At 45.2% G+C, this 24128-nt stretch overlaps 1 protein-coding gene across 1 annotated transcript in view; it reads right to left on the reverse strand.

Annotated features, from left to right (window-relative positions):
• Window positions 1-4892: 4892 nt before the first annotated feature.
• The window catches only part of NHSL1 (NHS like 1), a 224607-nt gene continuing 205371 nt past the window's right edge, over window positions 4893-24128 (reverse strand). The window contains exons 4-8 of the mRNA XM_036247769.1: window positions 23770-23962; window positions 19074-19205; window positions 10372-13617; window positions 9745-9877; window positions 4893-5589 (exon numbers count right to left, since the gene is read on the reverse strand). Of these exons, the coding sequence (XP_036103662.1) occupies window positions 4893-5589; window positions 9745-9877; window positions 10372-13617; window positions 19074-19205; window positions 23770-23962 (4401 nt within the window). The remainder of the gene's footprint in view (window positions 5590-9744; window positions 9878-10371; window positions 13618-19073; window positions 19206-23769; window positions 23963-24128) is intronic.

A 24128-nucleotide genomic window follows, 5' to 3' on the forward strand; every position in this document is an offset into this window, starting at 1 on the left:
GCTGTGGAAGTTGAGGGCACATTTTTCTCAGGGTGGCCTCTTACGGAAGACCCAGCAAGGCAGGGAGTGGTCAAGGACCCAGCTGCTCCGGTCCAACCCAGGGCTCCTCCGCGGGATCTTCCCCCCAGTTCCCCGTGGCACCGGCAGACTTGTAGCTCAGGACCACAGTCTGATCAGCCTCCCTTTTCCTTTGAAAGGTGTCACACCCCAACAAAACCTTTGACAACCCTGTGTCTCCTTCCTGGGGAGACTAAGCGGGCCTAGAAATACAGGAACTTTTCTTTTCAATGTTAAAATAAAGGCTCTGAGCCAGGGAGTAGCTTCTATTAAGGTACAGGAAAGAGTGAGGCTGAAGGTTTTGAGTGAGGGGAACAGGGCAGGTCTCGGAGGCCTGCGGCCACAGCGGAGTGAGGATCCTACTCCCTGCAACACCCAGTCTTTGGGGGTTTGGCGCCGGACAGTGCTATGAATTGTTCTTAAAGCTTGTTCTGTGCGGTGGATTGAGTGGTTGGAGATGCACACTGGAGGTAAGGGGCCAGTTGGGAGGCTTTCGTAACAGTCTGGTCAGGAGATAATAGCTCCCGAAGGCAGCAGCGGGGCTGGCAGGCGAGATTGGATGTGGGAACTGTTTTGGCAATGTGCTTGCATGACCTGCTTATGGTTTAGACAAGGCGTGATAGAGAGGCCACAGGATGGGCCTAGATGTTGGGCCTGAGCCACTTGTGAATGGGAATGCCATTAAGTGAGAAGGCAATGGCGCGGGAGAAGTAGGCTTTGGAGATATTCAAGGGAGAGCACGTCTAACTGCAGGTTCCGAGTAGACAGCTGATATGCTCATCTGCGCCCAGGGAGGAAGTCGGAGAGGAGACTCGGGAGTTCCCAGGATACATCGTATTTATTTACGGCCACAGGACTTGATGCAGTCACCAGGGGAGCATGTGGCTTTTAAAGGCTAAGAACCAAGCCAAGTGACATCCTTCTCCTCTAAAAAACCTGTATCTTCCTCTACTACAGACCAAAACCCACACTTTAAGAATGACACCCCGGGCCCTCGGCACTCTTGCTCCAGGTGACCGTTCCCGTCTCGTGTCCCAGTTTTACTAGAGACTCTTTTAGCCACGTGGCTTCCTCTAAGCACTTTGCCTCTGGGCCTTGCTCATGTCGTTCCCACCTGGAATGCTGCTCCTCTGCCAACTGCCCTGTGCTTGGTGAAATCCTCCTCATCGTGAAATCAGAGCTCAGGTCCACCGCAGCCAAAGCCTCCCCGATCCACCTCGTCAGAGCGGTGACATCTTCCTGAGGACTGTATCACTCACCTGCAGTCACTTACCCAGTGAGCCTGGAGGTGGGCCGCCCAGGGCGGGTGCAGTGACCAGATGTTCTCAAGGGACCAGGCTCCTTTCTCTTCTGCCTTCCACACCCCATGGCTCCCATCCTTATTGGTGCTGCAAAGGTTGCAAGAGTCCCGTTCCTCCTCCGGCTTCCCGTCCACTGGGGGGAAGAGAGGGAGCCGCAGAGGGATGGCAGTGGGGGCGAGGGCTCTGGGTTTTGGGTGCATTGCCAGCCTGAACCAACTTCAGGTGTTCTGTTGGTAAAGTGAACACGTGTCGGGTGGGGTCCCAGCAGGGTTTGCCCTGAATGTTCTTCCTTTTCCTCTGCCCTGACACTGACGTTTCACCAGACAGCTCACTGTCTGTGTGTCTTTCTACTAGGTTTGAGGCTCCTTACTAATCTCATTCACATTTTGTGATCTTAGCACTCCCTCAGCCAAACCTTGGACACGAGAAGTATTTAATAAATGGCTTTTTTTCACTGCTGAACAAATGACTACAGATGGCTCTGGTCTTTGTTCTGTAAATAGAAGTGGGCCTGTGTGGAAAGCAATTCAAAGCAGCTCACTGAAAGAAACTATAGTACAGAAACTGAATAGCTTATTACAGGAAAATTAGACATCAAGAATCAGGTCCATGTTTCATCTGAAGTAAACCTCCCCCCCAATAAATATCTTAATATCTGCCAAAGTAAATGATTCTGCTGTGCTCATTTCATGATAGAATCTCAGCAATATAAATACTTTTTCATGTCTCTTTAATGTACTGAAAACACATTCAGACCCAATAAAGCCAACCCTGAGCTTCCCGTCTTCCCAGCTTCCCCCTCCTCCCCGAGCTGGGCAGTGCTGATGGGGAGTGAAATGGAGACACAGAAACACCCCCTTTTATTTCCTTGTCACTGTGACTCTCCAAACACACAGATGCATCCGCACACGGGCAATGGTTTCAATCAACATTCTTCAGAAACAGGAGGGCAGAAATCAGACCAAAGTTGAGGCCACTTCCAATGGACAGACCCCATGGACATCTGCTGCTCTCCCAACTTTTAGAAAAACTAAAGTGGAAATCATTTAGGCCTGGGGCTTCTCTCTATGACTACCCAGCATTTATAGTCTCGGGGTATGAGGGAGGGTGGTCGAGTCTACCCTCACTGAGTTTTTAAGTACGATGTCACCGTTCACGGTAGCTAGCCCCCCCAGAGAATACAGCAGCAAAGGGAACGGCGCCCTGTGGTCCAGGAACGAGTCTAGATGCTTGTTTCCCTCCATCTCACCCATGCCTGCATCTCTCCACATCACATCACCTGAACATCAGTCGGTGCCTTATTCGTACCTATTCAAAAGTCCATGGGGGCACTATTTAGAGTTGTTTTTCCATGTGTCCTTTTAGATGGCACCATCCGCCGTATCTGAGATGTTCTAGCTCCTCTCTGTTGAGTCCCACCTCCCACAGGCACCTTCTGGTCGTCACTGCTGTTCTGTCTGCACCCAGCAAAGCACTCAACAGTTCTGCACAAGACCAGCTCATGACTCAAAAATGCATGTGCTAACGAAAAGAAAGAACGTTCAAATATTTACTTTCCAACTGTTTTATTCAAAGCACATTTAAAAACCTAATATATTTTTCCTTTAAAAATATTTTTTCTTTAAAAATAGTTTTATAGTTAGTTTTGATGTTGCGTATCTTACCTTCCACACATATGACCTGAATGGTAAGTTAACGTTTTCTGATTGCCACATACATTCTAGTCTTTTCTAGGCAGCGATAACATTTCATGGTCAAAAGCCAATACCACTTTTCTAAAATTAAGAAGAAAAATCCGTGTTCCCAATGTAGTAGACAATTGCTTTGAAAGGTAAAAAGTCCTTTGCTTGATTTCTGGTGGTGTGAAAAGAAGTGTTTTGTTTTCTTGAGAGAACGGGAGGAGCCTTAATTCTTTAGGTTTGCTTTTTTTTGTCTCAAAGACATGTCTAAAATGGGTATCTGATGTTTTACGGTATAAACCTCATGATGATTTGGCCTGTGCAGTCCAACTTTATGTGATATTTTCATACCAGAAAAGATGACAACAGGCAGCTGTCTTGTCTGTAATCCAAGGATCTCAGCGTCACCATCCTAGGTCCTTCTAATGAAGACGACCAGACATTTTATTTCACCAACAAATCAAGTACATGGCATGGGAGGGAGTGGGGAGAGAGGGCCACGGGCATACGACATAAAAATAAATACTTTACACACGTCTTCCCAGGTCTAAAGTGTTCCACATTCTAACTGAAGATTAGAAGGTAATTAATTACCTAACTCAATTATTTATAAAAAATATAAAAACACACAAACCAAATGATGCAAAAAAAAATCTTTTTAATCTAAAAATTCATTTCCCCCAGGGCTAATTTATAGCCAAGCCCTGCCAATTTTTATCAGTTTATTAGACTAACAAGAGCTATTCAGCGTTTCCATCAAAGTAAGATAATATATAATAGATTTCGATAAACCTTTCTCAATGAGGCCATGATACTGCAGGCAGTTCAAGGAAAAATAGCTATAACTTTTCTTTGGTGTAACCAAAAGGATATCCAAAAGTTAGCAAATGTTGGTATTTCAAGAGATAAGAAATCGCCAAATGGAAGTTTCAACTCTGGTAAAAACACGGTGCGAGGGAAGCCCCCGCCCCCCCTCCCCCCAGGTTCTGTAGTGCAAGTTTTCAAATTTCACTCTGAAAAGTCGCTGTGTTTCATAAGCAGGTAACAAACTGCAGCAGTACACTCGCGCTCTGCCTCCTTTCTCACTCTCTGCCTGTGCACACCCTCGTTTCGTTCTCGAAGGTTTTCATTAAAAAACCCACCCTCGTGTCTGAAGCTCGGGCTGAAAGTTGTCTGCGGCTGCACAGCAGCAGGCTCCACGTTACGTTGCCACTTCCACGCTGGTCATTTTTACAAAAAAGAAACAAAGCCTTTTTTCCCCAGAAAAAAGTACCTGAACCAGTTAGTCACTTAGCCCTTTCCCAACCTGTTGGGTTAACCACGAAAGCACACCTGTGCGCATCCCCCTGTGCTCTGTGCACTCAGAACCAGCAAATCTACCACCTCTTTCTTAGAAGCAACGGCCCCCCGCCTCTGGCCCCCCGCCTCTGGAATGCTCTCACGCCCATGAACACGCTTTGAAAGCAATCGCCACCCGGTCCAGAAGCCTCCATTACTCTACCTGGCTTAACTCTGTCTTCTTTCTTATATTACTGTACATGTTGTCTGTGTGTGTGTGTGTGTGTGTGTGTATTTTTTACATAAAAAGTGTTCAAAATGCACACATACACCCTATTCACACAGCCCCAGCATTTAGCAAAAAAAAAAAAATCTTCCCCAGGAAGCACTTTCAGAAGTTAAGCTTCTACTTGCTTTTAAGCCACAGAGCGAGCGCCCAGTGAGTCCAAGGACCCTCACCCACGGCAGGCGTGCCAGTGCCGGGGTCCACGGGCAGGCAGAGCAGGGGACCCCTCAGGCTTCCTAGAGCCACGTGCTGTGCATCCCCCCACTCCACCCGGGAGACCCGTCCTTGCCCCTAACTCTCCCCCCGCAGAGGACCTCCGCACTGCTCCGACAGAGCCCTGCCCTCCCCACGGGCGGCCCCACCCGCGGGGCCACAGAGCCGGCTGTCCTCGTCCATGTGAGCCCCCCCCAGGCCATCCAGGGAACAGCCCCGCGCCGCGTCCAGGGCACGGCGAGCCCGGCTGTCCACGGGCTCCACGGCTTCCCCTTCGCCTTCCGAGATGACGGTCATGGGGCTGCTCTGGATCCGGTTCCGCACGCTGTACCTGCTGCTGGCCGCGGACGGTGGTGTTCGGCTGCGGCCGACCCGGGGGCCCGAGAAGGACAGGCTCCGAGGCATCAAGCCTTCGTTCTTGGCCCACTCCTCCTGGGCCCGCCGGTTCTTGCTTGGGGAGCAGCTGGACGGGCTGTCGGGAGTGTCTGGCGAAGGCTCTGACCTTGACCTCTGGAACCGAGGGTCTGTGTTCTTGAGCATCTCAGCTGCGGACATTCGGGCACTGGTGTCCGACCGACTCCCCTTTTTCAGCAGCAGGGCTTTGAAGTTGTCACTGCTGGTGCTGCTCTTGCGGACGCTTCTCTGAATGGATCCCACCTGCTTTGGGGAGGCCAGGCTGGGGGCAGCGCCGGTGGGTGTCACTGGCGGGGAGGGAGAATGGTTTCGGGTGTGATCGTCCTCTGAGTCTTTGCGGCCAAGGACTTTCCTCTTGGATCTGAGATTTAATAACATTAAGATAAAAGGTAATTCTTAATGGGCCACTGGATGTCCGCCACAACCACCCTGCTTATCTTATCACATATTCAGGTCACCATCTATTATTTTTACAATGTAAACCTCCAAACACCCGTGAAAAATAGTTCATTGTATTACCGTGTGTGCCCGTGGCCCCGCTATAATTACCCACTTATGGCCCCTCTTCTTTGAACTCCACCCTTACAGGAGTATTTTAAAACAAATCTCAGATATCATATTAACTTACTTTGGGTAGGACCATTTCTCAAGTTTTTTAAAACTGCCGTTTTTTATTTAGTTCTCCTATACTGGACTGATCCTGAGTGGATTTCACAGTCCTGGCCATCTCTTCTCTCTCCTTGTCCTTGTTCTGTTTGGTGCTGGCACTGAACAGGCCTAACAGATAAGCCAACTCCCAGAATGGCCCCTCTCCCGAGACAGGCCCCCACCCAGGCTTTAGAACTATTCTACAAGAACTATTCCCTGGCTCTTACTGGGCCACATGTCAACTCCTAGGGGTCCAATGGTCCAGAAAACAAAAGCGAACCTTCTACTCCAGGTCCTGTTTCCTGGCTGATGTTGGAGAACCTCTAGCTGGTGAAGCAAAGGTGAGGGACAGGGGAGAGCAGGAAAGAGGAGGGGCTTTCAGGGAAAGGGGAATGTTTCCCGGGGGCATTTCTTGTCCTCGTCTCTAAGAGCCTCCCCGTTCAATGTGTTTTCTGCTGAGAGTGAATCAGAGATAATAAAGCAGATGAGTCAAGTGGCCCCCTGCTGGTCTTGAAATAACAACTCGAACCCCTTAGCTAAGTGCAGGTGGACTTGCTAAGGAACTCGGTGTATCTGATAAAACAGAGATGTGGGGTATTTCTTTTTCTGCTATGAAATTCTAGAACATGCAGCAGGGACAGGTTGAGGATGCTATCATACACACAGATTGAGTTCAGTCTGAGCACTGCCAACTTTTAGTGCGACGTTGGACCTGTTACTCTGCACCTCAGTTTCGGACCTCAATACTGCATTTCCGTTTTCACACTTATAAGATGGAGATGACGATATCCACCTCACAGGTCTGTGCGGATTCCATGTGATAAAGAACCCCTAAAGTCATTGGACCTGGGCTCGACCCCAGTGCTAAAGTGACCTTGCTCGGGCATCTCAGGCAACTTAAAGTTTCTGATCCTGTTTCCTACATGGGGAATAAAAGCAGATCCACATGATTATCAATCAAGATGAATGCAAGGACAGCCATGACATGGCAGGACACAGTAGGTGCTTAATAAACCTTTGAGTGTCATTTAGGAAAATATAATTTTCCCTTCCTGCACTAGGCCAGGCTTCAGGGCTTTGTTTACAGGGCCCACATGGCACGACCTAGGGAGGGTGGGCCAGGGTGGCTGTCCGGGGCTGGTGCGCTCGGGGTCCTCGCCATGCTTCTGTCCAAAAAGAAGCCACCAAAGTGGAAGACAGGAAGTAGTGAGGCAGAATTTGAAGGCTGAAAGCTGGCCAGACCTGCCGTGGCACCGGCCCCTTTGGGAAGGCAGAGCCTGGCCTATGAGATCTTGGTTCAGTGGTCCCGCTCAGCTGTCAGTAAAAGTATGCTCGACAGTAAGTTAATGTGCGACCAACAGAAACCACAGAAATAATAACATCTCAGAACTGTAGAGCTGGAAAAGACTAGATGGTCTGGTCTGAGCAGAGAAGGTAACTGAGGGCCTGATGGAGTATTTTTCCATTTATAGCACAGGGCCTGACCATCCAGGTTGCTCCCCCCAAAGCAGCTCTGCTCATCCCATTGTTGCAGGTGCTGGTTCGTGATACAATCTTTTTGTTTGGATTTTTCAATGAAGAGGGTGTGTGTGCTGAGTGTCACACAACAAGCCACAACTATTCTTGATTAGAGCTATAACTTTTCATTGTAGATTCAGAACTAAGAGAAGAGATGAAAATTTATAGAAGCATTGTTATTTTTCAAGAGCAGCTGCCCCCTAAAATGAGAATTAAATCTAAACATTTGAATTCTCTGCATGTATGTGTGTACACACATACCCCCACACACACACACATATCATGTGTGTATTTTTAAAGAAGATGGCTGTAAAAGGTGCTTAAACAGTTAACTCCGGCTTGAAAACTAATTACTTCAATGAATATAAAAATTTCACACCTCAACTGGTGTTCTCCATTTTCCATCTGGCTTTAAATCTGAAGTGAATTAATTTGCATTCTAAAACCTGAAAGCTGTGTTTCAATTTAGATGTTCTTTATTTCAAATTATTAGCTTAGTTACTGAAGGGGATATAAAATAAAGCCCTAAAATTCACAAACTTTTAGGTGGATTTTTATTATGTCCGCTAATATACTATCAATGCTAAAATAAAAACTAGCATGTGTCTTTGCTCTCTCTTTACAATCCTACCCTACTGGGCCTTTACGGCTACACTGCGTACACAGAGCAACACAGACAGGCCGAATTCTGCATCTGCTGCAGACATAATTATAATTATGCTCTAGACAGAATTATCTAGTGGGAGAAACCACAAAATTTTTCAGGGTCTTAAGAAGGCTGCTAAAATAAAATATGGAAGAGACCTTTGGCATATTTTGAAGAAAAGCATGTAGTAATTTGGGTCCACAGCAGTTGGGCTCCTCACTGAGACCAAGTATTTAATACACAGAACAACCAGATAATACTTCTGTTATAAATACATATATGCCTGCACATGTAGCAACCAGTGCATTCCACACTAAATGAAAGACATCGAGTCTTGGAACAATTTCCAAACAGTTGCATAGCGATTGGTTTCATTTAATTCAGAAAATATTTATTGCGTGCTTATCATGGTTAGAGTTAGAAACAGCTGTGTAAACCTCTAGCACAGCCACTCAAGTTGATTTCAAAGAATGCAGCATTGTTCATTTCCATTTTGAGAAATAATTTGATAACCAGCTATCTTTTTATTCCTAATGAGATCAAAGGGAACAGTTGGACGGCATTAAAGGGGCAGTCTGTGGGGTCTTTTGGGATATTATACCCATACTAGAGCCAAGAGATAAAACATACAGTCCTTCACAAACACCTTAATTCGCCAGCTTGTTTGGTTCCTCCCAAGCTAGATGCTTAGATGTTGCCCGAGGCACCTCAGGTAGAGACAGTGCTATGTTTTTCATCTCATGCAACAGTTTTGGTGTACACCAAGAACTGGGAAGTTATACATAAGGTTATTCACACAATGAAATGACTTTACAGGGGTTTTTTGTTTCAGGAGGAGATAAGGGACCTTAGGTCAGGGCAATGCAAGGCGTTGGAGGCACGAGGGCATGTGTAAGAGTCATCTGGAAGTACTGTGGTGGAGAAGTCTAGAGGGAACGAAGGTCTTATAGATCAAGTGCCTGCGCATATACAATCTTCCCGATTTTTACAATGTCACTACTGTGAGACTACTTGGTTATTTACAACCAGAAAAATAAGGCAATAAATAAAGCTTTAGTGTTAAATCCTACTTACTCAAAGTAACCACATGTAAAAAGGATAATAGTGCTGGCAGTTATTTTTTTTAAATTTACTGTTTATCTTTTTAAACCCAATCATTTCTGATGCCAGTAGATGGCACCAGCAGCCTACAGTAACAAGACTTCATTCCTTTCACTCCTGCCTAAATAAGATGTACTCTCATTGAAATGTTAAGTAGCCAAAGGAACTGCACTATAAAATCCTGGTTTTTCTATAAAATGAAAATACAATAATAAAATAACAATAATAATAGCACCCCTAGGAAAGGCCCTGTCCTTGGTGTAGCTTAAATCCACAGAAGAGAGCGTTCCTCACCCTGGACTGGACCATGGCTGCTCTAATCCAATTCTTAAATTAAACACCCTGTTATAGGACGGACACTCCCATTTCTGGCCAGAGGCATCATACCGGGCTCCGACCCCACATAATCAAGAGTAGTGGAACAGAGTAAGACAGAAACTGGAGTCGGAGAAAATAAAAATACAGAAACATACTGGCACAGATCAATCATCAGGTTAATGAACCCTAACTGAGTGACAGAAGAAACCTCAAGAAAAACAAATTGGGGGACCGTTAGGTAAGGGGATGCATACAGGAGATGAAAACATGGGGAGTCTGGGATACCTGTGAATGGCTGCAAAAAGGTCTTCTGTGGTCCGGGGCCTGCTGGGGGTCATCCCCTCATCACCCCCTTCGTCCTTCGGGAAGTCGAAAGCCTCTGAGGAAGACGCGGCTGCGTGGGGCTCCGGCAGCCCGGCTATGGAGGAGCGAGCAGACACCAGATGCAGGAGTGAGTTGGATTTCAGTCTCTAGCCAAGCTCCCAAGTCCACTTCCCCGCCATTCCTGACAAGGTGGGAGCCACAGGGCCAGCCAGTGGGGTCTGTAACCTGATAGCTCACAAAGCTGGGGGAGCATGGCCCACACTCTCTTCTGCTCAAGTCTAGAACTCCTGATGAAGCTCCTCAGTTCCTGTAACGTTTCCCTGCAGTTCTCCAGAAGGGAGATTCCTCGTTGCTATTTAATACCCAGACTGCTGCAAACCACCCCCACCCCAGCCCTCTGCTTTCTGCCCCTCTGCAAGCCCTACCCTTAGATCTAGATTTTTTTCTTATTTCATAAAATGTCAAGTGGGTAGTCTCCGTGGGAGACAGCGCAGGGAACCCAGACTGTGGCTCTAAAGGGACCGTGCACCAGCCCTATTGCCTTGGCTGCACATGGTCGGTGGGGACAAGAGAGGGAAGCAGACTCACGCCCTGGGTCCTGCAGAGACAGACAGCTCTCCTCCACATCGCCCCCATGGTCTGCACTGTCCTCGGCGCCTGGCTCCTCCCGCTCCGCGGCTGGTGAGGCGCTGGGCTGCACCATGGGGGCATTGGCTTCCACTCTGCCTGGGGACGTGGATCCGGCGGCTCCTCCCTCAAGAACTGAGCGGCTGGAGTCGGTTTCATCAGAACCAGCCCCGGCTGCACAACTCTCCTTGGCCTCTCCCCGTGTGGGGCTGGGCACCGCTTGGCTCACGTTCTCTGCTGGCTCCACTGTGAAATCTCCCTGCGGAGGTGGCACCACTAGGAACAGTTTGGGCTTCTTGGAAATGGGGGGCGGCTTTTTGCTGAGCCAAGGTCCGGGGGCCTTCTGGAGCGGGGCCGTCCCGGGGCCCGGCCCAGCCTCTGTCTCCCCAGCGCGGCCAGGGCTGCGGCTCGGGCGGCCACGCTCGGCTGCACCGTCCTGGTGACCCTGACTCATGATCTTGGCAGGAGTCGGAAGCGAGCTCGTCACAGAGGCAGGCTGGCTTTCACTCTCCATTTCATTTATGCTATTTCGGGATTTCAGGAAAGCAGATGGCTTTAAATGATACTGGGGCACAATCGGAGTTTGTTTTTCCTGAGATGCTTGTTCATGTAACAGTGCTCCCTCGGTTCCTGAGTTCTTCTTCACCGGCCTCAGCTGCACCATCTGCAGTGCTTCCGTGGTTATCAGGGGCATGGGGGGCCTGCCGCCCTCCTCCTTGGTGACAGGCTGTCTAAAGGCCTCCAGGGAGGAGTCGGGCTCGTTAGACCTTTTGAAAGGCCTGGCATCTTTCAACAATTTGGGGTCAAGGGGTGGGGCAGGAGGGGGAATGGAGGAGGTTAAAGATGGTGGAGGGGGTAGCGTGGGGGCAGAGGAATCCAGAAGGGGGCTGTGCGCGGCGGGGGGAGGAGGGAAGTATGCATCAGAAGGACAGAAGGGACTAAGCACCTCTGGTGGTGGAGGGGGGAAGAGGGGAGACTGAGGCAGAGGAGAGCCCCTGGGGGAATCTGCTAAGGGTGGGGGAGGAGGAGGCAAAGGAGACTTGTCAGCAGGACATGGAGACGGAAGGGCTGGGAGAGGAGGGACAGGGACAGGGGCTGGCACTGGGTCTGGCTTCCTCACGGTTCCACCGCCTTCTGTGGACGTGTTAGAAGAAAGGGACGTGGACGAGGACGAGATGGACACGGAAGACACCAGAGAGGACTTCCTTTCCGGCACCTTGGGCTTAGTCTTCCCCTTCCCATTGGCTGGTGACACTGATTTTAAAAACACAGGCACGGGCGTGAGTGCTGTGGGCGTATTCGACTGGCTGGAATACCCACTGGACGGAGAAGTGACTCTGTGTGACTTCTCCGGTGATGTGATCTTTGGTTTGACTGAGCCACCGGGCACCTGGGGCACGGCAGCCCTGGACCCCTCCTGAACGTGGCGGACTGGCCCGTTTCCAGCTGGAACCCCGCTGCTGGCCGAACAGCCCCCACTGGGGTTCCCAGGGTCCTCCTGCAGGCCAGTGTAGTCAATGTAGTAACCCCAAGGGTCCGTGTACTCGGACTTGACACTGCTGGTGTCACTCTGCGATGGGGTGACGCCGCACAGGGAGTAGACGTTGGGCGTGGTGGCCGAGGTCATGCTGCTGCCCGCACTCACTGTGCTCTGGCTGCGGGAGCGGGGCAGCCAGGGCTCCTCCAGGTCGCTGCAGGGGCTCTGGGACGGCGACAGGCCGCCCTTGCCCGGCAGGCTCAGCTGCAGCGAGTGCTGGAGGGAGGCGATCAGGCTCTCGTTTAGCACCTGCCCATTGGTCTGGGCATTCTTCTTGGGGATCCTGCGTAGAGAGTCTGTCCGAGAGGGTGGCAGAGGAGGCTTCTTTGCTTTCTTCAAAGAGATGTTTCGAGAAAGGGACTTGTCATGGAAATTTGACCGGTCCCCTTGGTTCTTCTGAGTTCTTCCATCAAAAACATTGACCACGCTGTGTCTGGGGTTCCCAAAGCCATTGCTGCTATTGCACAGATTCCCAGACCCGTGTCCAGCATCGGGGTGCAGAGACGTGTAGTGGCCATCGTGGTCCTCTGAATACAGGGACCTGGCGTCGTCTCTGTTGGACGTCTGGTCCAAACTGCAACTGCTCAAGTTACTTACAGGAGTGGAGGACCCAGGAGTGGCCAAGTGCGGCTTCAGCGGGGACGCCCGCCCACTCCCTGAGCCACTGTACTCCCAGGGCTCCGCGCATCCACGCCCCCGGCCTCCTGAATAACTGGACTCACTCTTGCTGTCCACATCCTGGGGCTGGGCTGGGAAGCTCAGGTTCTTCCTACAGCAATGGGCCATGGCTTGGGCCCCATTCTCCTGGTTTGCTGCGGTGTGGAGAGAGACTGCCGAATCACACAGGGACAAGAGTGTGGCTGCTCTGGGGCAGTGGGGACCCACAGCCTGTGAAACGATGGTGGAGTGACCTCCACTCCAGTTACCGTTGGGAGACTGACGGTCATCTTGGCTGCAGTGCCCGCCAAGGAGGCGGTCTCTGGATTTTATTTTTGTGTATGAAGAGTTGCTGGTCATTTCACTGTCCCGCTGCGCCAAACTCTGAGCAGTGTGAATAACAATAACCTCCGAGGAGGAGGAGAGGGTGGCGTTGGGGATGATGCTGGGGGAGGAGGTCCCATGAGGGGACACCACACATGCTGGGCTTGTTCTGTTCTCGCTCTCCAAGTGCCTCAGCTCCTGGGACGGGGGCCTCAGAAGTGTTCCAGCCCTTGCGGGATCTCGCATCTGTCCGAAGTTTTCACCTGCTTGTGGGTTAGCCCTCTGGTGGGGGAACATGCCGTCCAGGTCTTCTGCAGAGCCTTGGGCACCCAGCCGGGGATCCAGGGACTGAAAGCTGGCCCTCGCTGCGGAACGTGGAAGACTGTGGAAACCGGCATCACTGTGGAGGCGGGAAGGGAACACAATGCCCGCAGAATCACTCAGCACAGACATGTTGCCAGCGGAGCCTGAGAGGTGACCCATCTGGGCAGCAATGCCCTGCCCCTTCTGGGCTCTGATTCTTCTCATGGAAGGTGGTACGACTTTCACCTCCTCCGTCTGACAGCTGGAGTCCCTGGTCTCAGAGCGCGGCCCGGCAGACCGGTAGCTGCCAAGCCTTCCTAGTGTCGAGCAGTGGTCTGGAATGTACACTGAGTGACCACCAACATCATCTTGGCCAGTGCCCGATGCTGGAGACAAAGCAGAAAGAGGCTTGTTACCTAGAGAGTAGTACCTTAGTTCCTCACCTGTACCCTCACCTCCTCCTGACTCGGCCGTTCTTAAAAACAACCCAAACAAACAAAAACTTCTCTGTTGGGTCTAGTCTTTCTTCTCCTTTGGGCACCAAAGTGAGAGTTTAAATAGTTACCAATCGCTCCTAAAATAAAAACCCCTATTATGAATTTCACGCACTTAATTTGTACTTCACACCTTCCTCTAGATCAAGTGCTGCAGATGGATTTCTTAGGCAGCCACTTTGGGATCAAGCCTGAGAGCTCCGTGCAGAGTTTACTTTCAAAGTAACCTCCTTTCGGGAAAGGATTCAAGGCAGCCTGCCCCCCACCAGGAGCCTGCCCAGAGCATCTGCCGGCAGGGCCTGTCTTCCCCAAAGACAGATGAACATAGCCGTTCAACAACAAGGCTACAAACACACCCTTTCTGGAGGATATCGGTATAAAACAGTGTCAATCACATTAATTCCTATGTAGAAGAAAATCCTAGAAAATGATTTACAGGCCCATCTGTGTTTCAAACATTTCATGATCCATCTGAAGCCATGATCATCTGTCTGTCAGTGACATTCAAAATTCAACAGCAATCTGTTGTGTTCTGGTAGGAAAAGCAGCAGCAACGGATCCAGTGAACGTCTCCTCAAATTAGGGTGATTCACGTCTTGGAGCTTTACCACTAAACCGAGAGGAGTACGTTTAAAAAAGAAAAAGCGCAAGGAAGAACAAACGGACAGGGAACTGGATGAGAAAACACCTTAAGTGTAGATCACAGATTTCAAGTTACCTAGGAAAGGATAGAAGCTTAAAAAAAAAAAATCATGCAAAGTAATCATTAGGACAAATTAAGTCTTGAAAATTAGTAGCAAAACCATAGTTCTCTCCACATTGTTCTCGTCCAACAAGGACCTGAACACAGCTCAAGCGTGGGTACGGCTGAGCGGTGCTGGCTGGGCAGCCGCTAGGATCACCGCTCACCGGCAGGGCACTGGTGCTGGGACCCTGGAGCACTCCTCCCACACCCCACATGAGTCTCCACCAGCCACAAGGAGATGTCACCCTGTGGAGGAAGGCGCCCCAGCATAAAGCCCTTCCCTTCACCGTGACGAGGGAGAATCACTTCTGTACTCGTACCTTTACCCAGCAGGACCTATTTCCTTCCCCTTCCCCTCTGCCAAGTACTCACTCACTAAAGACACGCACACGCACACGCACGCACACATGCACACGCACACATATACTCGTGAAGTTCTCCCCCAGAAAGAGTAGAAGTGGGTAAAAGGGCAGCAGAAGGAAACTGCACTTTGAAGAAAGAAAAACACAAGGTCCATGTTTTGCCATTAGGACAGTTCAGAAGACGGGAGACGGACTTGTATGGCTGTATCAGTTTGCACCAGTTTGATTCCAGTCAACATACCTTATTCCACTCAACAGTGGGTTTTAGCATCTTTTTCTTTCAAAATTGTTGTGGTTTTATAAGGGGTCAATGAGATAGATTTTTAAATGTCTCTAAGGGCTGCAGACAATGTCCTGATTCTTTCAGGTAACAATTTTGAACGTGAAGCCATTCTAGGCTTCTGAAAACAGGAATATAGCCATTTCTTCACTATCTACAGACCAGTACAACTTTTCTTATTAAAATGACAATATTTTTCTAAAGACCTTTAAAAATGGAAGAACTTATATATCATTTAGCACAGGGACCACAAAAATTCGAATCCCAAAACTGATCCTTCAATATTTTCACAGTATAAAAGGTGTCACAATATTAACAGATAAAGATGCTACATTGATTAGAATTAAAAAACAAAAAGCAGACTACAAAAAGAGAACTATAAACAACTATAAACCATTCAGATGCTGCTAAAAATCTTGATGGGATCTATCTGATTTTAAAATATAATGTAAAGAAATAACTATGCACATTTTTCTTTTACTTAAATTATGTTATACTACAAGGGATTTTCAAGTTTTAAAGAACACATGGAATCAAACATAGAAATCTACAAAGTTAGTTTATTTAAGATTTAAACAGGATTTTTAAAAAAGTCTTCTTAGAACCTGTAACTAATATATTATTGTATATCAACTATAATTGAAAAATAAATTTTAAAAAGTCTTGGTAGGCCATGGCTGCTGTGGCTTGGTTGGTTGAGCATCATCTCGTGCACCAAAAGGTCACCGGTTTGATTCCGGTTAGGGCACATACCCAGGTTGCTGTTCAATCCCTGGAAAAGGGAGTGCAGGAGGCAGCTGATCATTGATGTTTCTCTCTCTCTCTCCCTCTCCCTTCCTCTCTCTCTAAAATCAATAAAAACATTTATAAAAAATGTTTGGTAGGTCTTTAATAATGTTTTTAATACAAATTATCAAAATCGTTCAAAAGGGATTCCTTTAAATGAGGCCTTTTCTGCTTGGGAAAAACATGTTGGAATAAATTCCAAAAGTAGCCAAATATAATTACTTGCCCACAAAATAATCCTATCTGATTCTAAAATACTGTCACCTCAAAACAGGCTGCTCAGATATATCTCTATGTATGTTTAAGACAACAAGATTAAAGAAAAAGTTAAAATTTTGTCTGATTAATTTAAATGGAAGTCAAATTATAAGTCATCAAATATACTTGGGAAATAAACAGAAAGTATCATAACCTTGATTTTAAAACATCATATATTAGCTAGTCTCTAGAGTCCACTATTTACAGATTTTGAAGTAAAAGCTGCATATAATTAAGCATAATATAACTCTAATACTGGAGACACCTCTGGTTAGATTTTTTTAAATCCACAGCCCTGGCAACCTGGCCAGTGTTTAGTGGACAGGGCAGATCTAGTAAATTTTTCCTTCTGATAATCATTTCTTTTTAAAATCTGATTTATTTGACTCAGCCATACTACCCTATGCTTTATATCTAGAGAAGGTTTCTTTTTGCAGAAAATACGAAGTATCTAATTTTTGTACTCAATAGTTAGGTAGCACAAGGTTTCCAAATTAGATGCCTTATAAGCACAAAATACTGGGGAAAAGGTCAAGGTCAACCAGAAGTCCTAGAATGAATGAAGAAAAAATATGATTCTTTTTCCCCTAAATTTTATTGTACTCATATGTTATTTTCCCTTCTTCTATCCACCAATCCTTCTAACAAGTCTATCTATAAAACTAAGTCATTGTCTAATTGTCCCTTTTTTAACTAGCTCTAACTTAGACACACCTGTCTCAGTTGACCTCCTGCTGTGATCCAGGTCATGTCATTGTGCAGTGACAACTGTCTCACATCTGGCAACAGCCACAACATAGATGACATGGGGAAAGCTATTTTCTTCCCTCCAGTCTTAGCAGTGGTTCCACATCACATGCAAAGGAGAAATACGTGTGAGCTCCAGGGGCTCAAACATTCATTTGAAAAATATTAAAATTGCAGAAGAGATGATTCACCAAGTTGGCCAGATCATTCCAGTAGGTCAAAAGGCAGCTGAATGATTGGCTCCATACTGGTTGGCTCAGTAATAAATAGCAAACATTCATCATGCTGAGATTCTAGAATTCATATTACATTCGTATATATATAATTTATATTGAATACCTATGTGTATGAGCACCTTTATCTGGGCCAAACTATTCTTATATTCTTTGCACAAAGCCATCCAAAACCTATTTTGATTGGCAAGCCAATTAAAATGTAGCCTACCCTTGAAACATCAACCTCGTTATCTTACAAAGGGCCTATCTTTACAATCACTCCTTCTGGTGAAGGCACATCTCCTCAAAAAAAAAATCAGTTCAAATACAAATGTTACCTGAGTGCTGTACAAGATTAGCCCATTAAGCATTTACTGAACATACATGCACGTATCAGTTTCTCAAATTAGTTAGCTGTCATCCAAAGGAATAAAAAGGGTCTGAAAGAATGGAATGCAGGAGGACCAGCCCACTAAAAATAGCAGCATGTGGGGGCATGAAACAAAGACAGACTTCACCAATCCGGTGGGTGTAACCTTGCCTTTGTAATAAACCCCTATGTTATGGGAAGACGGGCGCCTATACGTCATCGGGGTCACTGGAGCTGCCTAGAGCAGAAGCAACGCATTGCTATTCTTGTCCACTGCGACAGTCTGGAAGGCAGAGCGTTTGCACTGTAGAGTCAAATGGCAGTAAAGGAGGAAATGCTAAGTAAAGAGGAGTGAGCAGAGGTGCTGGGAAAAAACACATAGGAACAATGTCTGTAACACCTGGAAGCTGAAATGCTACCTCAAAGTGCTACAATAGGCTTATCACTACTGCTGGGATAAACTCACTTTAACTAAAAGACTAACAGGCAAGTTCAGAAATCAGAATTCTGGGTTTCTAGGGTATAACCTTTAATAGTAAATAAAAGTAAAAACATCAAGTGAAAGTAACTGTAATGAAATAAGTCCACAGGTTGGCTGAAAAGAAAGACAAATTTCAAGAAAGGTAGTATTAAGTTCCCTACAATAATTACAATAGCAGCTAGTATGTTCATAGTAGTATCAGAAACTGGGTGATACTGTATCGATCCATTAAATCCAAACGACCCTCCCTTGAATGAGGAAGTAGACTCAGAGAGGTGACGTTACCACTGGAGGTCACCCAGAGAGTTAGTGGCAGAGCTAGGATCCAAAACCAAGCAGCTTGGCCCCAGAGTCCCTGGTCCTGGCCCAGGTTGCTCTGCTACCTCTGCAGACATTCCTGATGGGCCCATTGAAAACCAGAGAGAGGAGGTGAACATAAAGAGGAGAATGAAGAGATTATGCACAGTACATATGAAGATAAGCAGAAAACAAATGGAAAAGTAAATAATGAAGCAAACAGCCTTCTCAACTAGCCAACATTTTTGTTTGTTTGTTTATCACAGGTTGAAAAATACTGACTCAAAAGCTATCAAGTTGTGTCACGGGAAGTACATAAATGCACTAGCCAACATAACTGACTATTTTCTATCATGCTGCTAATTATCCCACACTGCTGCCTTTGATGACAAATGCCACCAATATTGGCAGTATAACTAATGAAGTTCATATTCGTAACTTGAAGTCCTGGACAGAATGAGTTTTCAGGTTTATGAAAACGTAAAATCTAAATGACAAGTAAATCTAATTGTGGAAATTCCCCACTGTTCAAACTAATAGAGATGATGACATCACTGTGAATTTCTATCATCCCAGTTAATCGTTTTCATATCAATTTCTCCTCTTACCTTCTCACCAAAATGCAATACATCATCTGCAAGGGGTGTTACGATTTGTACCAGTGCCTCATTCAGAAAAGAAGCTGGCCCTTTGGGGCACCAAATGGCTATCAGAATGTATTGATTTCACAAGCACCACAGATGAGGTTAGCATAGGGATGCTGAGCGGCAATGAGGGGCAACAGAATACAGTTCTGATGAGCCATACCTAGCTCCTTCTGTATGTTGTCAGGGACTCCTGAAATAGTCTTTCTCCTTTTGACTTTCTTCGGTCGTCTTACCAGAGTGTCTGTGTAAATTAGAGACCGCCGAAGGCTGGCCTGACGATCGAAATTCTCCCCTAATGGAGAGTAGTAGAACAAGCAAAGCAATGTTATTTTCAAGCAAGCTGACACCATGCACTTTCTTCCAGAAGCTTGTTGTCAAATGATAAGAAGGTATTAATAATGATGTTAGCCAGTCATATGATGATGAATGAATGCTGAAGGGCAAAAAAGAAGGAGAGCACATTATCATCATAAGGCTGTGTTCCACTTTCTACGCCTGTGTCCTTCCAAAGGAAGCACCTGGATCTCATTTTCAAATCAGCTGGAGTGGAAAATGCAAATTTGTTAACAACACGCCAGAAGAGTGAGTCTGCATGATTTTTAAAATGAGTCATTTTGGAAGTGTTTCGCGTGGGCCGTCTGGTCCCTGACATCCACTCTTTCCATCAGCGTGTACGTGATGACAGCAATAAATACATCTTAATCATCTAGTCAGGTCCAGAGACCATCACAATGCCTTATCCTATGTGAGGCAACAAATCACTGAGTCAATAATTCTTAGATGAAGGGCTTTTTCTTCCAGTCGAGGAGGCCGACAATTGGGATGGACCGTGGAAACTGCTGTGGTGTGAGATACAACGATAATGAAAAATACAAGCCTTATAATGATAAAGTACTTTTGTCACAACGAGACCCAGCAGCACTGCTGTTGACATGTCGGGCAACGCTGCAATCAAACCCAAATGGCAGACCCACAGGACTTCTTGTCCTTCTCAAGTGCAAGCTTGTGTGACCGACACACAATGGGAAAAACATTCAACGATAAAGTATCACTTTTTGATTGGTCCGCTTTAAATTGCTTGCCAGTTTAATTACAGAAAGTTTTATAACACTGACCTTGCCAAATGGTTTTCTCTTCAAAGAGAGATTTAAAAAATACACGTACACGTACAAATTATATACTTCAGTCAGTCTTATATTGCAAGAAAAGTATAAAAACAAACATTCACTCTTTGTAGCAATATTGACACACATTCAAAGTAGGTATGTTGTAAACAATGTACTTTCTATTTTAATAGGAATAAGATGTAAATAGAACCTTATCTAATCAAAACAGAGTATAAAAGATCTGAATGATGAAAATACATTTCATCGACTAAGGAACTAACTTCAATACATGCTCACAAACTTGGAAATGCTTGCAACTTTGTTCCTAATGGAAGGAAACAGAAGAAATGATTGAGAAGAGACCCTGAAACGCCAGAAGGTACTGTCACTGCAATACATGGCTCACTATGCGCAACAGCATATATGGTGTTTGTAAGTGGCAAGGAATGCCTTCAATGGTCCAGCAGAGAAAAAAAATGTCCTTGTATCAAGGCATTAAGAATGGATAAAACATAAATAGTTGCATTTAGTGTTCAGTTTTGCGTCTTAAACAAAAAAAAAGATAAACCATTCAAGTTCCAAGGATATTAAGACACAAATCATGAGGATGGAATTAAAGGTGCCAAACTCTCTATCTTGTACTGTCACCTAAAAGGACTGTGTGCCCTGCTGGACTATACATTTCTTGAGGGTAGGACTGTGGTTCATGTACCTTAGCGCCCCCTGGAGCATTCAGCTCAATGCCTCACACACAGTAGTCAGTCAGTAAATCTGTTGAATTGAGAGGCATTGACTCATTCTCCTTCATTGAAAAATGGTCTTCGTCAGTCATGGGTACTACTTAGAAAGAAATTTTGCTGGCTCAAATGTCAATACAAAGCCAGTCTGCAAAAGTGTTAAGTGTGCTACCCACTCTCATCTTCTAGGTGGAAGAGCTGTTGTCTCACGTGACGGATTATGGAACATGCACATATATACATTTTAATTTCAACATTTCTCTTCAACGTTCAGAACATGCTGAGTCCCCACAGAACTATGACTAAAGGGGTTGAGTCGATTTTCAAGCTTACTGTGCCCATGTTCTACCACTCTGCCTGGCGGCTTCACTTCGGATTTGAAATAATATATTTGTCGGTGCTTCCCCCCAGCTGAACCGTACTGAAAAACAGGACGGTCAGTGTTTACCCAAATTAATGAGCACATGACAATTCCCCAGGGAAGCAACATTTTCATCTCAAAAGTTGTCTGGGGCTTTAGAAAGTGTCAGTTAAATAGCAGGACGCTATCTAATCTATGTCAATTCAACCACTAAAAATAAAAATTTTTAATGCAATCCTTTTTTTTATACCAGAATCTTTGAAAAACTACTCCCTTTATGAAATATATATGTATGTGTGTGAACACATGTATCCAGAAAATATGTAATTAGGTATTATATTTAATTTCTACATTTCTAAAAACATTAATCAATTAAAAGTAAACTGTGCTTTGATATAATTCGTACTGTTTATTTCTTTATTGTTGTTTACCTTTCCTGTGTGGCATTTTGAAGTCCTCTTTTTAAACTTTATGTAATTCGTATCCACTTACTCATCAAACAGGATAAAATTAAAACCAAGTTAAGGACACTGTCTGCTATTATGACAATGTATTTCATTGTAAATAATTTGTTACTCCTAAAATTCTAGTTACTCTGTTTTAAATTTCCTAATCTCATGATAATGCATCTTATCCTAATTTCATTAAGGACAGTCATATTTCATAGCACAATATTTTTATAATATTATTCCTGAGGCATTCAATCATGTATAATTACATTTCTGCTGCATTTAATCAATCACCTAATGTAATGCATTTTCTTAAAGAAAATGTGCACCTATGTATTTCATTGAGCGATAAATATTATAGATTGTTCTGAAACATAGCAACTTATAAAAATAATCTTTAAATATATGATCTAGGTGAACAAGAACCACGTCAGAAAGATCAACGATGTTATCTGCAAAGCAAATGGATTAAAATGCCATGACATTCCTCCTTTAAGGCTTATGAACAATAAATGTGGAAAAATGCACATGGAATTTAAAATAATTCATGCACTTACTTATTCAGTTTCTCTGGAATTCAAAATAGAGTTCTAAATGCAATTTTTAAATAACCTATAAGGTTTTTAAAAATTCTCCAATAACTGCCCGGAAAGTGTGGCTGAGTAGCTGAGCATCAACCCACGCACCCAGAGGTCGCTGGTTTAATTCCCTATCAAGGCACATGCCCAGGTTGTGGGCCCGATCCCCAGTGGGGGGCATGCAGGAGGTGGCCAATCGATGTTCTCTTACATCGATGTTTCTATCTCTGTCTCCCTCTCCCTTCCTCTCTCTTCTAAAATCAATAATGAAAAAAAAAAAATTAAACAATATCTGTTAAAAAAAATTCTCCAATAACTACCAAAATGTTATCAGTCCCTTACAAGTTAACCAATGCCATGGCAAAAGCTTTCTAATGGCAATCAGCAGCAGTGTCTGAAGCACAGCTAGCGTGCTACGGGTCTGCACCCTAATCCTCAGTGAAAACTCGTCCTTACTGGTCACCTGATTTCTTCAGATTCTAGCCCCACAGATGATGATCAGTAATCTATTTCTTTTGAACACACAGTCCCATGGCTGAAGCTATTAACTCTTACCACATCTATTTTACACTGTATACCTGCCCCAAACCACGGACCTGTCCTGTATGCAGGCTACTAAAGTGATAAAACAGGAAAAGTTTGGTATGTTTTTAACAGTTCACATAAGTTTGTGAAACTGACTTTGAGCTTCATGTACCTTGTTATCTGTCACCTTTAATTATCACAGGTGATTATAACTTGAGTATAATATGCTAAAAGAACTTGAAATTCACATGTGGCAACAAATATTCATACTCTAAAATATTATATTCAGAAGAAATAAACTTTTATTTTAAGATTGTGGAATTCAAATTATAGAGATCAAAATATAACTACCATCCTATTGAGTTTTCTAATATTTTTCTTTATTGATTTTTAGAGGGAGAGATAGAAATATTGAAAAGAAAGAACATCAATTGAGTGCCTCCTGCATGCCCCCCATTGGGGATGGGTCCTACAACCTGGGTATGTGCCCTGACTGGAAATTGAACCGGCGACCTCTTGGTGCATGGGTCGACACTCAACCACTGAGCCAGACCAGCTGGGCCTATTGAGTTATCTTTAAAAAATATGTTTTCTAGTTATTATTGTCAATTCACTCGATATTTTTATTTCAAGTAATTCTTCCTTTTTTTTTACCTGAGAAAACAAAAAGGTAAAACCTATTATTAAGAATCATCACAAAATTATTTTACTTTTATAAATATTACTTAAAAGAACTCTTTAGAAGACAAACATAATTTTTTCTCATCTAAGATCACATTTAGACATGCCCATATAATCAAAATATTTTTAAAAAGTAAATCAACGTAAAAAGACACACTTTAAATGAAGGGCTGGACCACTGAGTTCTTTGACATCAACCTTTGGTGATGCGGTCTTCTCATTTAAAAGCAATAGCTATTTTACACGGACACACGTATCTATGTTTCAATATTCGCTTCATTAAACGGAGATCAGGAATCCAGACCACAGCTCTTACCTCTGATGTATAAATGCAATGCTAGGAGCACACACAACAACAACAACAAGCCCCAGTCATCCCTCCAGTACACGCTGCACCTTGTCTGCACAGAGAAGCGTACCGGTGATGTTAATAGGAACCACATCCGCCTGGACCGTCTGGGCTTGCTGCCGCATCTTCTCCTCGGGTGTCGGCAAGGGAAGTGACTTGGCCCAGTTCGTTTGAGTATTAAGGTCATGGAAGTCACCTGAGGTCGGCGTTTTAGGTCTCCTGATGGAAATAAGTCTTTCCTCTTCCGACGAAGAGATGGAACACTGCGGGGGGATAAGAAGAGGACGCCATCGTGTGTAAAGAGCTGACGGAAACATTTCTTCTCTTTTTAATTTAAACTGAGCTGAAGCAAACCCCCTCCCTTCCAAAAAAAGAGCAACAACAACAACAAACTGGTTACATTTAGGAACAGAAGCAATGATTTGCAAG

Source organism: Molossus molossus, unplaced genomic scaffold, assembly GCF_014108415.1.
Source record: "Molossus molossus isolate mMolMol1 unplaced genomic scaffold, mMolMol1.p scaffold_m16_p_8, whole genome shotgun sequence".
Classification (NCBI taxonomy): domain Eukaryota; kingdom Metazoa; phylum Chordata; class Mammalia; order Chiroptera; family Molossidae; genus Molossus; species Molossus molossus.